At 42.8% G+C, this 13762-nt stretch overlaps 1 protein-coding gene across 1 annotated transcript in view; it reads right to left on the bottom strand.

The window, feature by feature from the left end:
- gfra3 (GDNF family receptor alpha 3) overlaps nt 1-13200 on the bottom strand; it is a 139326-nt gene extending 126126 nt beyond the window's left edge. Inside the window, exon 1 of the mRNA XM_060910759.1 lies at nt 13151-13200. Coding sequence (XP_060766742.1) covers nt 13151-13193 — 43 coding nt within the window. The 5' untranslated portion in view covers nt 13194-13200. The remainder of the gene's footprint in view (nt 1-13150) is intronic.
- Between the last annotated feature and the right edge of the window lie 562 nt (nt 13201-13762).

Raw genomic sequence — 13762 nt, 5'->3', positions numbered from 1 at the left:
ATCACTCATGCAGGAGGTATGGAAAAAAGTGTGTGGGTGGAGTTGTACATCAACACAGAGCTGCAATCAAGGCCAGCTTTTTCAAGTCCAAGACAAATCCAAGTGAACACCAAGTCAAGAAGTCAAGATCAGGTCCAAATCAGAGACACAGAGTCAAGACCGAGACAGAAAAAGGAATCCTCTTTGAAACCACTTGCTTGCTGAATCAGTGATTTTGTTCTGAAGGAAGAAAAAAATAACATATTTTTAAAAGACAGATAGATTCAGACAAGACCAATTCGAATAATTGGAGAGACCAGTGGTCAAGACTGGGACAAGTCCAAGTGCAAATACCAACTAGAATAGAGTGTTTACCTCCGACAAGCTACATAGCAACATCAAAACCAAATCACTTGAACCGAGGATAATACTAAAGCTGTACACCAAATTTCATCCAAATCTGGTCACTACTTTTTGAGTTATGTTGAGAAAAGCCAAAAAAATCCTGGCTCCACATACATATCTGGATTTGCATCAAAACCTAATCAATTGTTCTTTGGCCTATCGCCCACCTTTCCTCAAAATTTCCTCAAAAATCTGTTCACTACTTCTTGAGATACTTTGGGAACAGACAAACAATCAGAGGCAAAAGCATAACCTTCTCCAACACAGCTGGTGGAGATAACAAATCCAAGACAACAGTAAAAGCATGTGGACTCCAGATTCGAGTACTATAGCCATGCATTAAAGGAACAGTCCACCGTACTTCCATAATGAAATATGCTCTTATCTGAATTGAGACGAGCTGCTCCGTACCTGTCCGAGCTTTGCGCAACCTCCCAGTCAGTCAGACGCAGTCAGACGCGCTGTCACTCCTGTTAGCAATGTAGCTAGGCTCAGTATGGCCAATGGTATTTTTTGGGGCTGTAGTTAGATGCGACCAAACTCTTCTGCGTTTTTCCTGTTTACATAGGTTTATACGACCAGTGATATGAAACAAGTTCAGTTACACAAATTGAAACGTAGCGATTTTCTATGCTATGGAAAGTCCGCACTATAATGACAGGCGTACTAACACCTTCTGCGCGCTTCAGCAGTGCATTGATATCTGAGCTCCCTATCAATGCGCTGCCGAAGCGCGCAGAAGGTGTTAGTACGCCTGTCATTATAGTGCGGACTTTCCATAGCATAAAAATCGCCACATTTCAATTTGTGTAACTGAACTTGTTTCACTGGTCATATAAACCTATGTAAACAGGAAAAACGCGGAAGAGTTTGGTCGCATCTAACTACAGCCCAAAAAAATACCATTGGCCATACTGAGCCTAGCTACATTGCTAACAGGAGTGACAGCGCGTCTGACTGCATCTGAGTGACTGGGAGGTCGCGCAAAGCTCGGAGAGGTACGGAGCAGCTCGTCTCAATTCAGATAAGAGCATATTTCATTATGGAAGTACGGTGGACTGTTCCTTTAACGTGATTCAGGTGATAACCGCAATTTCATTTGTGCATTGTAATACAAATCTATTTTTATGTTATGAAACTCTGGGCGGCACGGTGGTGTAGTGGTTAGCGCTGTCGCCTCACAGCAAGAAGGTCCTGGGTTCGAGCCCCGGGGCCGGCGAGGGCCTTTCTGTGTGGAGTTTGCATGTTCTCCCCGTGTCCGCGTGGGTTTCCTCCGGGTGCTTCGGTTTCCCCCACAGTCCAAAGACATGCAGGTTAGGTTAACTGGTGACTCTAAATTGACCGTAGGTGTGAATGTGAGTGTGAATGGTTGTCTGTGTCTATGTGTCAGCCCTGTGATGACCTGGAGACTTGTCCAGGGTGTACCCCGCCTTTCGCCCGTAGTCAGCTGGGATAGGCTCCAGCTTGCCTGCGACCCTGTAGAAGGATAAAGCGGCTAGAGATAATGAGATGAGATGAACTCTTTATGTATAATTAACAGTTATTCCATGAACTCGAGTCGTACATGAGCTGATAGCCGACGAGGTGTGTAGTATCAAGTTAGCTATAAGCAGTGTTGTAATCGAGTCACTAAACCTCGAGTCCGAGTCCAGTCTCGAGTCCCCAGTGTTAAAGTCCGAGTCATTCAAAAAAATTTCGAGTCAAGTCCGAGAACAAGACTCCAGTCGCACCATTTGACGGTGGCTGTTGCTGCCTTTATGTGAAAGCGTCTCTGCTACTGTGTTGGACGAACGTTCCTGCTCGACTGCCCCGTTTTAGTTAACAGGCGACAGATAAAAAGCTTGCTCATCGCTCAGCAAGCCCCGCCCACTATCAACAGGGCAAATAACATGAGAGGGTTAACACTAGCTAGTTCATCGCTCAGCAAGCCCCACTATCAACAGAGCAATGAACAAAGCGGACAATCCTAGGGGCGTTTTCTCCAGGCATTTTAGCGCCATTAACGTTAGTTTGTTCCTCAACATGACGTATGAACAAGTGAATGTGCATTCTCTTGCATGAAATTAGTAAAACTAATTAATGTAGATATAAATATCTTATGTCAAATTATTATGGCATGTTACAAGCAATAAAGAAAAAATCCGCTTCCTCATCTCCAATTTACGAGTCTGAATGCAGTTAATGCACGAGTCTGAGTCCAAGTCCGAGTCATCAGTGCTCAAGTCAAGTCACGAGTCCTTAAAATTAGGGCACAAGTCAGACTTGAGTACTACAAGCCTGGCTATAAGCCAGGTACAACGAGATTTAATGGAATAACTGTTTTATTCTATCCACATTCACTGGATTTTGAGAAATGGAGCATTTTTTATTTTTCATTCTCTCATTATCTCTAGCCGCTTTATCCTGTTCTACAGGGTTGCAGGCAAGCTGGAGCCTATCCCAGCTGACTACAGGCGAAAGGCGGGGTACACCCTGGACAAGTCACCAGGTCATCACAGGGCTGACACATAGACACAGACAACCATTCACACTCACATTCACACCTACGGTCAATTTAGAGTCACCAGTTAACCTAACCTGCATGTCTTTGGACTGTGGGGGAAACCGGAGCACCCGGAGGAAACCCACGCGGACACGGGGAGAACATGCAAACTCCGCACAGAAAGGCCCTCGCCGGCCACGGGGCTCAAACCCAAACCTTCTGGCTGTGAGGCGACAGCGCTAACCACTACACCACTGTGCCGCCCTAATAATAATAATAATAATAATAATTCTAGAAAAATAAAAAAGATATGTTCTTACCATCAAATGCTTTCATTCCATATTTTGTTGCTTTTCTGTATTTTTTGGGGTTTTGTTTTCGAGTAGTTTTTATTTCATCTTCGGTTGGTTCGGCAACACGCGCCGCCATTTTGTTTTTCTCTACTCACGGTATATGAGCTGATATCCTCGTAGTAGAGTAGCCAATCAGAGCGAACGATTGCTCATATCCCGTGGACGTGGATAGAATAATTGGTGTTACTGACCCAAAAAATGTCACTGGAAGTGAGTGTATGACTTTACACGTACAGCACTAAACTTATAGCTATTAGCTTCCATCACTTCTAAGCACACACCAGCCTTGACGTTTCATTACTAAACTAAAGAAGCAAACCATCAAACCAAAATTATCCTTTTTATCATGAATGATGGAAAACAAAGGGCTTCTTTCTTATTATTATTGTGACACAGAATAAGAACGCTACCAGATTCACTGACTCTTGAACACCCGATTGTTTGTTTAGTCTTTTATAGGATTGATTCTCCACACCTGCTAACATCTGTCACCGAGACTCAGAACTCAGATAGAGACCTCCGGGCCCCGTCTATCACTAAAACACACACTTGCAATTACATACACACCTGGTCTCACACAGACACGCTCATTTTTCCATGTTTTTTCGAAGTGTGACTTTCTGACATTTACACACCCCGAATGAGGCAATTGCACTCTCCTCGTCATTTACAGGTTTCCTGTTTATACACTAATTAACAACCAGCTTCCACACATATAAGGCTAAGGCTCGATTTTAAAGCCAAAATGAAACTTCAAACAAATTGGCAGCCTATTTAACCTTCTATAAACTCACTTTATGTGTTTAATCTTTAACCGAGCGATGTGTATTAAATACACAGACAAATAATTTCAAATTCAAATAGATCTTTGACGTGCATCTCTGTCAGTCCAGTAGTACTGACTATACTGAATCTCTAGTTATATATCTAAAAAAAAAACAGTACTGTGCAAAAGTCTTTTTTCATGCAAACTTTGTTATAGATTTTTATTTTATGACTTCTACATTAGGGCGGCACGGTGGTGTAGCGGTTAGCGCTGTCGCCTCACAGCAAGAAGGTCCGGGTTCGAGCCCTGTGGCCGGCGAGGGCCTTTCTGTGTGGAGTTTGCATGTTCTCCCCGTGTCCGCGTGGGTTTCCTCCGGGTGCTCCGGTTTCCCCCACAGTCCAAAGACATGCAGGTTAGGTTAACTGGTGACTCTAAATTGACCGTAGGTGTGAATGTGAGTGTGAATGGTTGTCTGTGTCTATGTGTCAGCCCTGTGATGACCTGGAGACTTGTCCAGGGTGTACCCCGCCTTTCGCCCGTAGTCAGCTGGGATAGGCTCCAGCTTATAAAGCGGCTAGAGATAATGAGATGAGACTTCTACATTATCAAGTCGGTACAAAAACATTTTAGAGTCCAAACGTTCTTTTTTTTTCCAGCACAACATTAAATGTTACAGGAAAAAAAAAAAGTTTATATTTGAGCGGCATATTCCATAAGAGAGCACTTTTCAGATTAAAAAAAGAAAACATAATGAAGGCTGCTGGGTTTTGGTGCAAAATGAAGAAGCGAGTGTGACAGTCAAAGTGTCCAGAAGAACTGTGGTTGGTTCTGGAAGATGCTCAGTAAAACCTACTGCTCATTTCCGCATAAAACTGCACTCACTGTACTTCAGACTATTATTATTTTTATTATTGACTTTGTTTCATTTATTATGACTTGCTGCTTACTGTTTATAGTATTTTTTTAATGCTGAAAAATTTCACTTCATTATTTTTTAAGGTGGACGGCACGGTGGTGTAGTGGTTAGCGCTGTCGCCTCACAGCAAGAAGGTCCGGGTTCGAGCCCCGTGGCCGGCGAGGGCCTTTCTGTGTGGAGTTTGCATGTTCTCCCCGTGTCCGCATGGGTTTCCTCCGGGTGCTCCGGTTTCCCTCACAGTCCAAAGACATGCAGGTTAGGTTAACTGGTGACTCTAAATTGACCGTGAGTGTGAATGGTTGTCTGTGTCTATGTGTCAGCCCTGTGATGACCTGGTGACTTGTCCAGGGTGTACCCCGCCTTTCGCCCGTAGTCAGCTGGGATAGGCTCCAGCGTGCCTGCGACCCTGTAGAACAGGATAAAGCGGCTACAGATAATGAGATGAGAAGAGATTTTTTAAGGTATTTTTGGTCTACAGCATTTCTTTACATGTGCCTAAGACTTTTGCACAGTACTGTACGTTTCAGTGGCAACCACTACTATTAGAGCTGGGACTTGAGCTCAGCCAAAACTTAGCCTGACACCAAAAAAGCAACAGGGCAAAGGATTTTGCAAGGGATTAGCGGCAGGCTGCCAGGTCACTCTGTTGTGTGTAGCTGTCGATGTTGATTTTAAAAATAACTAAGTAAATTACACAGGGAAATGAATACTTAAGTCAGAGTGAAAAATACTGTGGCGAGCGTGCAGCATGGAAGAAGAGTCTGGAGACAGAAATCTTAGTTTCTCAGTCGTTAGCCTGTGCTACTTGCTCTCGATAGATAGCACTGGCTTGACCGCTTTATTAGCATTTGCTAACACTACTGATGAACGCTACACCGGATGGAAGGTGACTTCACTGTTGTGCTGATGGCGCCGATTCACGGTTAAGCTCGCGTTGGCCTTCGAGAAGGCCGAGGGCAATAAATTTTTGGTCCCTCCCACTATAAATCAAAATCTGATTGGTTAATCAGTCATCTGTCACTTCCTACATAAACATACATTGCCATGGCCTTCTGTCTCGGCAATGAAGTCCTAACCAATGAGTGAGCAGCTCTAACCTCTTCGCAGCCTAGAGACAACAAACAAAAACATCTCATTGGATAACTCGATTTTAATGTTTTCAGGACAGTAACCCTTTCATTTCTGAAACAAATTTGATAGGCCGAATTAGAATTAGAAGACAATAATTATAATGAAATCATGAAAGACTGAAAGAAATTAAATATAACATTTGAAATGCTGATATGTTTTGGCCTTCTCTGAAGGCCTAGAAGGCCCTAATGGTTCCCTTCTGGTACATCCCACCGTTTGACTCATCTGTTCAAGGTTCAAATTTCAGCACTTAAATGAAGCGAAATAATCATATCACCCCGACTGAACATGAAGCAGTAAAGCAATAAAATGGTTAATAAAATGCAATCATCTGCAAGGCAACAAGAAGAACATCACGTTTTTAACTTAACGGTGTTTAATCTGCTATATAAAAGACTGCTGTACAGGATTTCTATAAATGATTCTTTGCTTTCAGTCTAATCAAGGCAGATTTTACACCAACGTTTAACTATCGCAAAAACAATCTATTTTGTTTGAACTTCAGAAAACTGTCAGAAGTGTCCTGTTCGGTCATCATTTACTACCAGACTGCTACAGATATCAAAGTTTCTTTTATGTGACACCAAAATCCATCAGTGTTGAATGTGTCTGAAAGAAGCAGTGCCATTTTTGAGAGCAATGGCACAAAAACTTGGATAAGAAATCTTCATGATAAAATGAAATAGTTGGCTGGTAAAGAGATGCGATTTGAAAACCAGCCTCAATTATCAGCACATTTCAAATTGATTTGCATGCATTTACAGGAAAAGGAGTTCATAAAACAAAAATAAATCCATAATATCATCCATATTTTATTTTAAGGACACTGTTATCACATATACACATATACATGTACCTCGTATAGTGAAGGCTACATCAGGGGGCGGAGCCTTTTCTTACAAAGCCCCACAGTTATGGAACAGCCTTCCAAGTAATGTTCGGGAATCAGACACAGTCTCAGCGTTTAGGTCTAGGCTGAAAACATATCTGTTTAGTCAAGCCTTTTGTTAATGGTGTTTATGAGGTAAAGGAGTAGATCTGGAGGGTCGTCAGACAGAGTGTTTTGGTAAACTGGGATGTATGGATGCTGTCAGTCCCCCACTCGCTTGCTCACTCGAGTTTGTTGATGGTGTAGTGGCTGCTGCTCTATGTCCCGGGGCTCCCTCATGCCTGTGTTACCTTCTGGCTCTCTCCTTTTAGTTATGCTGTCATCGTTAGTTTTGCCAGAGTCCCTGCTTGTACTCAGTGCAAAATGTATACTGTTCCTACTTATTCAGGTGACATTGGGCATACCTAACAACCTGTGTTTTCTCCCTCTTCTCTCCCCCCCAAATCTGTCCCTCTGAGTTACATGTCAATCCTGAGATCGAGATCCTGACCTCTTCTGCTCCTCGGACCTGCCTGATCCGTCCTGGTGCCCTGTGTCTGGTTGGAGTCTCATCAGTAGAGGACGGCCCCATATGGACAGTTGAAAGTCACACTTGGAAGACGCTCTGGACTCTTACAGTAATGCTTTTATGGCTGAGGACTACAGTTGACTTGCTAACTTTAGGACTGCAGTTGTCATGAACAGTTTTGCACTCAAGTTTCCATCAGTGAAGAGTTTATAACATCAACGAAACTGACTTCATGTTAAAACTGTTAATGTTGTAGTCATGTTGTCTGTTGTTGCCCAAATGAGGATGGGTTCCCTTTTGAGTCTGGTTCCTCTCGAGGTTTCTTCCTCATGCCGTCTGAGGGAGTTTTTCCTTGCCACCGTTGCCGCAGGCTTGCTCATTGGGGATAGATTAGGGATAAAATTAGCTCATGTTTTAAGTCATTCAAATTCTGTAAAGCTGCTTTGGGACAATGTCTATTGTTAAAAGCACTATACAAACAAACTTGACTTGACTTGAAACTTGATATACTGCTGCGTTTTTTTTTTTAAAGTGCCTAAAACAAAACAGTAGCTTTGATATTCAGCGATAAACTATTTTGTAGGAGATGACTGACACAGATATTACAGCTATCCTTGTCTATCTATCTATCTATCTATCTGTATCTACTGTATGTACAGTAGACTATATGACCAAAAGTATGTGGACACATCACTATATAGCAGAAAAGAAGAAGAAACCTTTATTATTCGTCACATGCACACTTCAAGCACAGTGAAATTCATCCTCTGCATTTAACCCATCTGAAGCAGTGAACACACACACACAGAGCAGTGTGCAGCCACACCAGAGCACCCAGGGAGCAGTCAGGGGTTCAGTACCTTGCTCAAGGGCACCTCAGCCCAAGGCCGCCCCACGTCAACCTAACTGCATGTTTTTGGATTGTGGGGGAAACCGGAGCACCCGGAGGAAACCCACGCAGACACGGGGAGAACATGCAAACTCCACACAGAAAGGCCCTCGCCAGCCGCTGGGTTCAAACCCAGAACCTTCTTGCTGTGAGGCAACCGTGCTAACCACTACACCACTGTGCCACCTATGACCGTATGTGGCTCTTCCCCAAACTTTTGCCACAATGTTTGAAGCACACAATTGTATATGTCTTTGAATTTCCTTCCACTGGAACTAGGAGGCCCAAACCTCTTCCAGCACGACAATCCTCCTGTGCACAAAGCAAACTCCCTGGAGTGGAAAAACTCAAGTGTCCTGCACGGAGCCCTGACTGAACTCAATCACACTGAACACCTTTAGGATAAACTGGAACACTGACTGCATCCCAGACCTCCTCACTAAACATCTCACTCATGCTCTTGTGGCTGAATGAACACAAATCCCTACAGTCACGCTCCAAAATCTAGTGGAAAGATATATATGGGTGTGAGGGTCAGGTGTCCACAAACTTTTGGCCATATCTATCTATCTATCTATCTATCTATCTATCTATCTATCTATCTATCTATCTATCTAGTACGCTAAAAAAACAGGAATTTTACAGCATTATTATTATTATTATTATTATTATTATTATTATTATTATTACATCACTAATAGCCCATGTTCTGAGAGAAAGACAAAGACAGTGGGGAGATTATCAGTTCAGTTATTGTCACGTGACTAGAACATGGCTCCCCCTGATCTCGCGGTGGAGTGGACTGGGGTGGGCAAAATGCGCGCGCATCAAAAGTGCAATTATTTGAAGCACCTTGTAGATAAATGCTGTCACTCAGCGCATGCATTACAGCGTGTCTCAGCTGTGTGTGACATGAAATATACTCCAGATGATGGATGCATACACACACGCACACGCGCGCGCACACACACATGCACACACGCACGCACACACACACATTTCAGGTAAGCAGGATTGTGTTCTGTGTCAAATCAACTCGAGCAACAAACTGTTCCAGATCCTTACGAAGTTCTTGATGCGCATCGGATCTTAAGTGTTTTTATTTTGTATTCATGTCTGAAAGCACACGCTCTGAAGAAAAGGGTACTAAACAATACCTTTCCTTATTATTGGACGTAGCACCTTTATCTTTGGTGGATGCCGTGTCCCTTTAAAAATATTTGAGGGACATTATTGCACCATAAAGACCTAAGAAGGACCTTAGTGTAGGCAAAAAATATATACTAAAGGTACAAGATGTGTATACTCGAGGATCCAAGCCCAGACAAGAACCTTTATCCATAGTGTTCATGAAAACCTACAAAGCACTGCAAACTGCTGTACACTGAACAAAATATCCTGTGTGTGTGTGTGTGTGTGTGTGTCTTTATATCTTGATGTGGATCATATGTCCCCGTGCTCAAGAATAAGTACATCTGACATGTTTAACATTGTGGGGACATTTCGTTGGTCCCCATTAAAGAGCGACTTTTTTAGTAGAAATGTAGCTTATATTAAAGAAAAAAAACAGAAAGCTTTAACTTTGGTTCTTGAGGTTAAATGGGGATAAAGATGGTGTTTGGGTTGGGTGTAGGCTGCATTAAACAATTTCCCAGCTTAGGATCAATAAAGGAAATCTATCTATCTATCTATCTATCTATCTATCTATCTATCTATCTATCTGTCTGTCTGTCTGTCTGTCTGTCTGTCTGTCTGTCTATCTATCTGTGATTATGTGAATGGAAGGTCCTCACAAGGATAGTAAGACAAGTGTGTGTGTGTGTGTGTGTGTGTGTGTGTGTGTGTGTGTGTGTGTGTGTGTGTGTGTGTGTGTGTGAGTGCGTGCGTGCGTGCGTGCGCGTGTGTGCGTGTGCACTCGTTTTTTGGTTTTTTTTTGTTAATATACTACTGAGGACCAAATGTCCCCACAAGGATAATAAAATCTGACAATTTCAACTTTGTGGGGACATTTGGGTGGTCCCTACAAAGAAATTGCTGTTGTTGTGTTTTCTAAACAAAAAATAGAAAATAAAAATAAATAAAAATAAAAAGAGCCAAAAAGTTTCCTTTTCATTACTGAGGTTAAGGTTAGGTTGAGATGTAGGCACAGCATTAATTAACTGCGTTAATAATAATTATGTGAATGGAAGGTCCTCACAAGGATAGTAAGAGAAATGCGTGTGTGTGTTTTGTTTTTTATATATACACTACTAAGGACCAAATATCCCCACAAGGATAGTAAAATCTGACAAATTCGACCTTGTGGGGACATTTGGATGGTCCCCACAAGGCAATTGCTGTTGTTGTGTTGTCTAAACAAAAATTAAAAAATAAAAATAAAAAGAGACAAAAAGTTTCATTTTCATTACTGAGGTTAAGGTTAGGTTGAGATGTAGGCACAGCATTAATTAACCGCGTTAATAATAATTGTGAATGGAAGGTCCTCACAAGGATAGTAAGAGAAATGTGTGTGTGTGTGTGTGTGTGTGTGTGTGTGTGTGTGTGTGTGTGTGTGTGTGTGTGTGTGTTAAGAGAGAGAGAGGGGGAGCTTCACAGACAAATTCATGATATATCCTCAGTGACAGAGGTCTCCTATCATATCTATAATATGTCGGGGGAATCATACTTTGAGACGCGGATCATCTCTCAATAAATCGTGCCTGTCTGCATCCTGCTCGGGACTCAATCAGACAAATAACCAAGCCGAGACAAGACAGTAACAACAGTCTGAGTCAAAAGACTTCTTACAACAACATCTATAAAAACACAGCAGTCAGAACAAGTGTGCTGAGCAACTAGAGAAATAAATGATGCATAAAATAAGATTAATGAATAAAAAACACACCAGCTGCATTTATTTAGAGGAATACAAAATAATTAAGCTACATAGGCTAATTGGACCTGAAGGAACATGGGTGTGCCTGTGAAGATACATTCATTCTCTATACCTTTTATCCATTGTGGGTTGCAGGTGAGCCAGAGCCAATCCCAGCTGACACTGGGTCGCTGACAGGTCGGCAGTTTATCATAGGGTTAACACATACAGACAGACACTCATGGACAATTTCGAGTAGCCAGTTGACCTCTTTGGATTGTGAGAGGAAACCGGAGCGCCTGGAGGAAATTCACACAGACGCACTCCATACAGAGATGCCCTATTCGACTGATGAATTCGAACCCGGAACCTTCTTGCTGTGAGGCGACAATACTAACCACTGCACCACCATGACGATGAAGATACATTTCAAAGCTATTGTGTACCTCGGCGAACATTTTATACCTGTCCATTTTTCACCTTATTTCTCCCAACACAGAGATTCAAATCAGCTATATTCGGATAAATTCAACTATCTTTCTGCATTCAGTAATTAAACACGCTGATTCGATTTCCCTTCGCGCTCCTTGGACTCCGTGAACGACTCATCCCGAAGTTGACTTGTATTTCGATTTCTCCAATAAGATATTAAACACGCAGGAAGACCTCGACGAGAAATGTTGAATTAATCCGCATGGTGGTGTGTTCTATAAGATAAGATAAGACCCTATGAGTTAACGGAACCCTGAGGGGTTTTGAACCTTGTCTGATGGTAGAGAAGTGACAAGCAATGAAAAATAGAGTATATGATGCAGCTTATTCAGTAATTAAACACGCTGATCCGATTTCCCTTCGCGCTCCTTGGAGTCTGTGAACGACTCATCCCGAAGTTGACTTGTATTTCGATTTCTCCAAGAAGATATTAAAGACCTCGACGAGAAATGTTGAATTAATCCACATAGTGGTGTGTTCTATAAGATAATATAAGACCCTATGAGTTCACTGAACCCTGAGGGGTTTTGAACCTTGTCTGATGGTAGAGAAGTGACAAGCAATGAAAAAGAGAGTATATGATGCAGCTCGAGCTGCATCATATTCAGTAATTAAACACGCTGATCTGATTTCCCTTCGCGCTCCTTGGACTCCGTGAATGACTCATCCCGAAGTTGACTTGTATTTCGATTTCTCCAAGAAGATATTAAACACGCAGGAAGACCTCGATGATAAATGCTGAATTAATCCACATGGTGGTGTGTTCTATAAGATAAGATAATATAAGACCCTATGAGTTCACTGAACCCTGAGGGGTTTTGAACCTTGTCTGATGGTAGAGAAGTGACAAGCAATGAAAAGTAGAGTATATGATGCAGCTCGAGCTCTATTAAACACGCTGATCCGATTTCCCTTCGCGCTCCTTGGACTCCGTGAACGACTCATCCCGAAGTTGACTTGTATTTCGATTTCTCCAAGAAGATATTAAAGACCTCGACGAGAAATGTTGAATTAATCCACATAGTGGTGTGTTCTATAAGATAAGATAAGACCCTATGAGTTCACTGAACCCTGAGGGGTTTTGAACCTTGTCTGATGGTAGAGAAGTGACAAGAAATGAAAAATAGAGTATATGATGCAGCTCGGAGCATCAGAAGATGCCATGCACTGACAGTCCGGCTGTGCCTGCCAGACCTCCAACCAACTGCTCATATGCAGAATTAAAAGTAACAGACTATGTGATTGCTGCTCTCTGGGCTGGGTATAACTCTGTGTAAACGTGCTGCACTGCACTGCTGTCATGCAAATCATGTGCATGTATGCAAAAAGATATATATGAGGTATATATTGAGAAAACAGTGTCTATTCGGAGTTTAAGAGTGAACTTTTTTTTTTGGATTGAAGCACCATGGATATTAAACTGGACAGTGATGCTGATGATGCTGATGATGCAGTGCAATAAGGCAGGCGCGCGCCTGGTGCTTACCTGTGATGAAGAGCAGGTGCAGCGGGATTCCCAGCCGGAACATTTCCTTCACGGATGGAGACACAACAGTTGTTGTTGTTGTTGTGGGTATATCCGAAGCTCGTGCCTACCGGAACAGGTCGGACACTCTTCTTTTTACGAATGAAGCGCGCGCGCGTGCACACAGCCGCCCTTTACACACAGTGAGTGCGTCCAGGCGCGCGAGCGCAGTTCAGCACGCTCACTGGCTGAGTCGCGCGCACGAAATGATTTCAAACTTCCCGACCGTCATCCGGTGCCGCTCGGTTCCGTTCAGAATCGGTCAGAGTGTTAATGTCTCTGGCATAAGAAAAAGAAAAAATCACCAACAACAACAACAGCGGTAAAGTTCAAAAACGTAAAGCGCGTGCGTTATGCACTAATAATAATAATAATAATAATAATAATAATAATAATAATAAAGCCGATTCCAGGCTGTGGAGATGTGGAGGCTGTGCGCGGACTGACGGTTCTCGGTTAAGTCCAGCAGCGTTTCCGATGCCGCTCGCGCCAGCAGTCCGCTATAACCGAGCGCTCAAACTCCAGGACGCGCGGCGGCTGCATTCTGATTGGCTCCGGGACACGTCCACGGGC

This window comes from Neoarius graeffei, chromosome 2, assembly GCF_027579695.1.
Source record: "Neoarius graeffei isolate fNeoGra1 chromosome 2, fNeoGra1.pri, whole genome shotgun sequence".
Classification (NCBI taxonomy): domain Eukaryota; kingdom Metazoa; phylum Chordata; class Actinopteri; order Siluriformes; family Ariidae; genus Neoarius; species Neoarius graeffei.
This window is presented reverse-complemented; position numbering and strand designations above follow the sequence as displayed.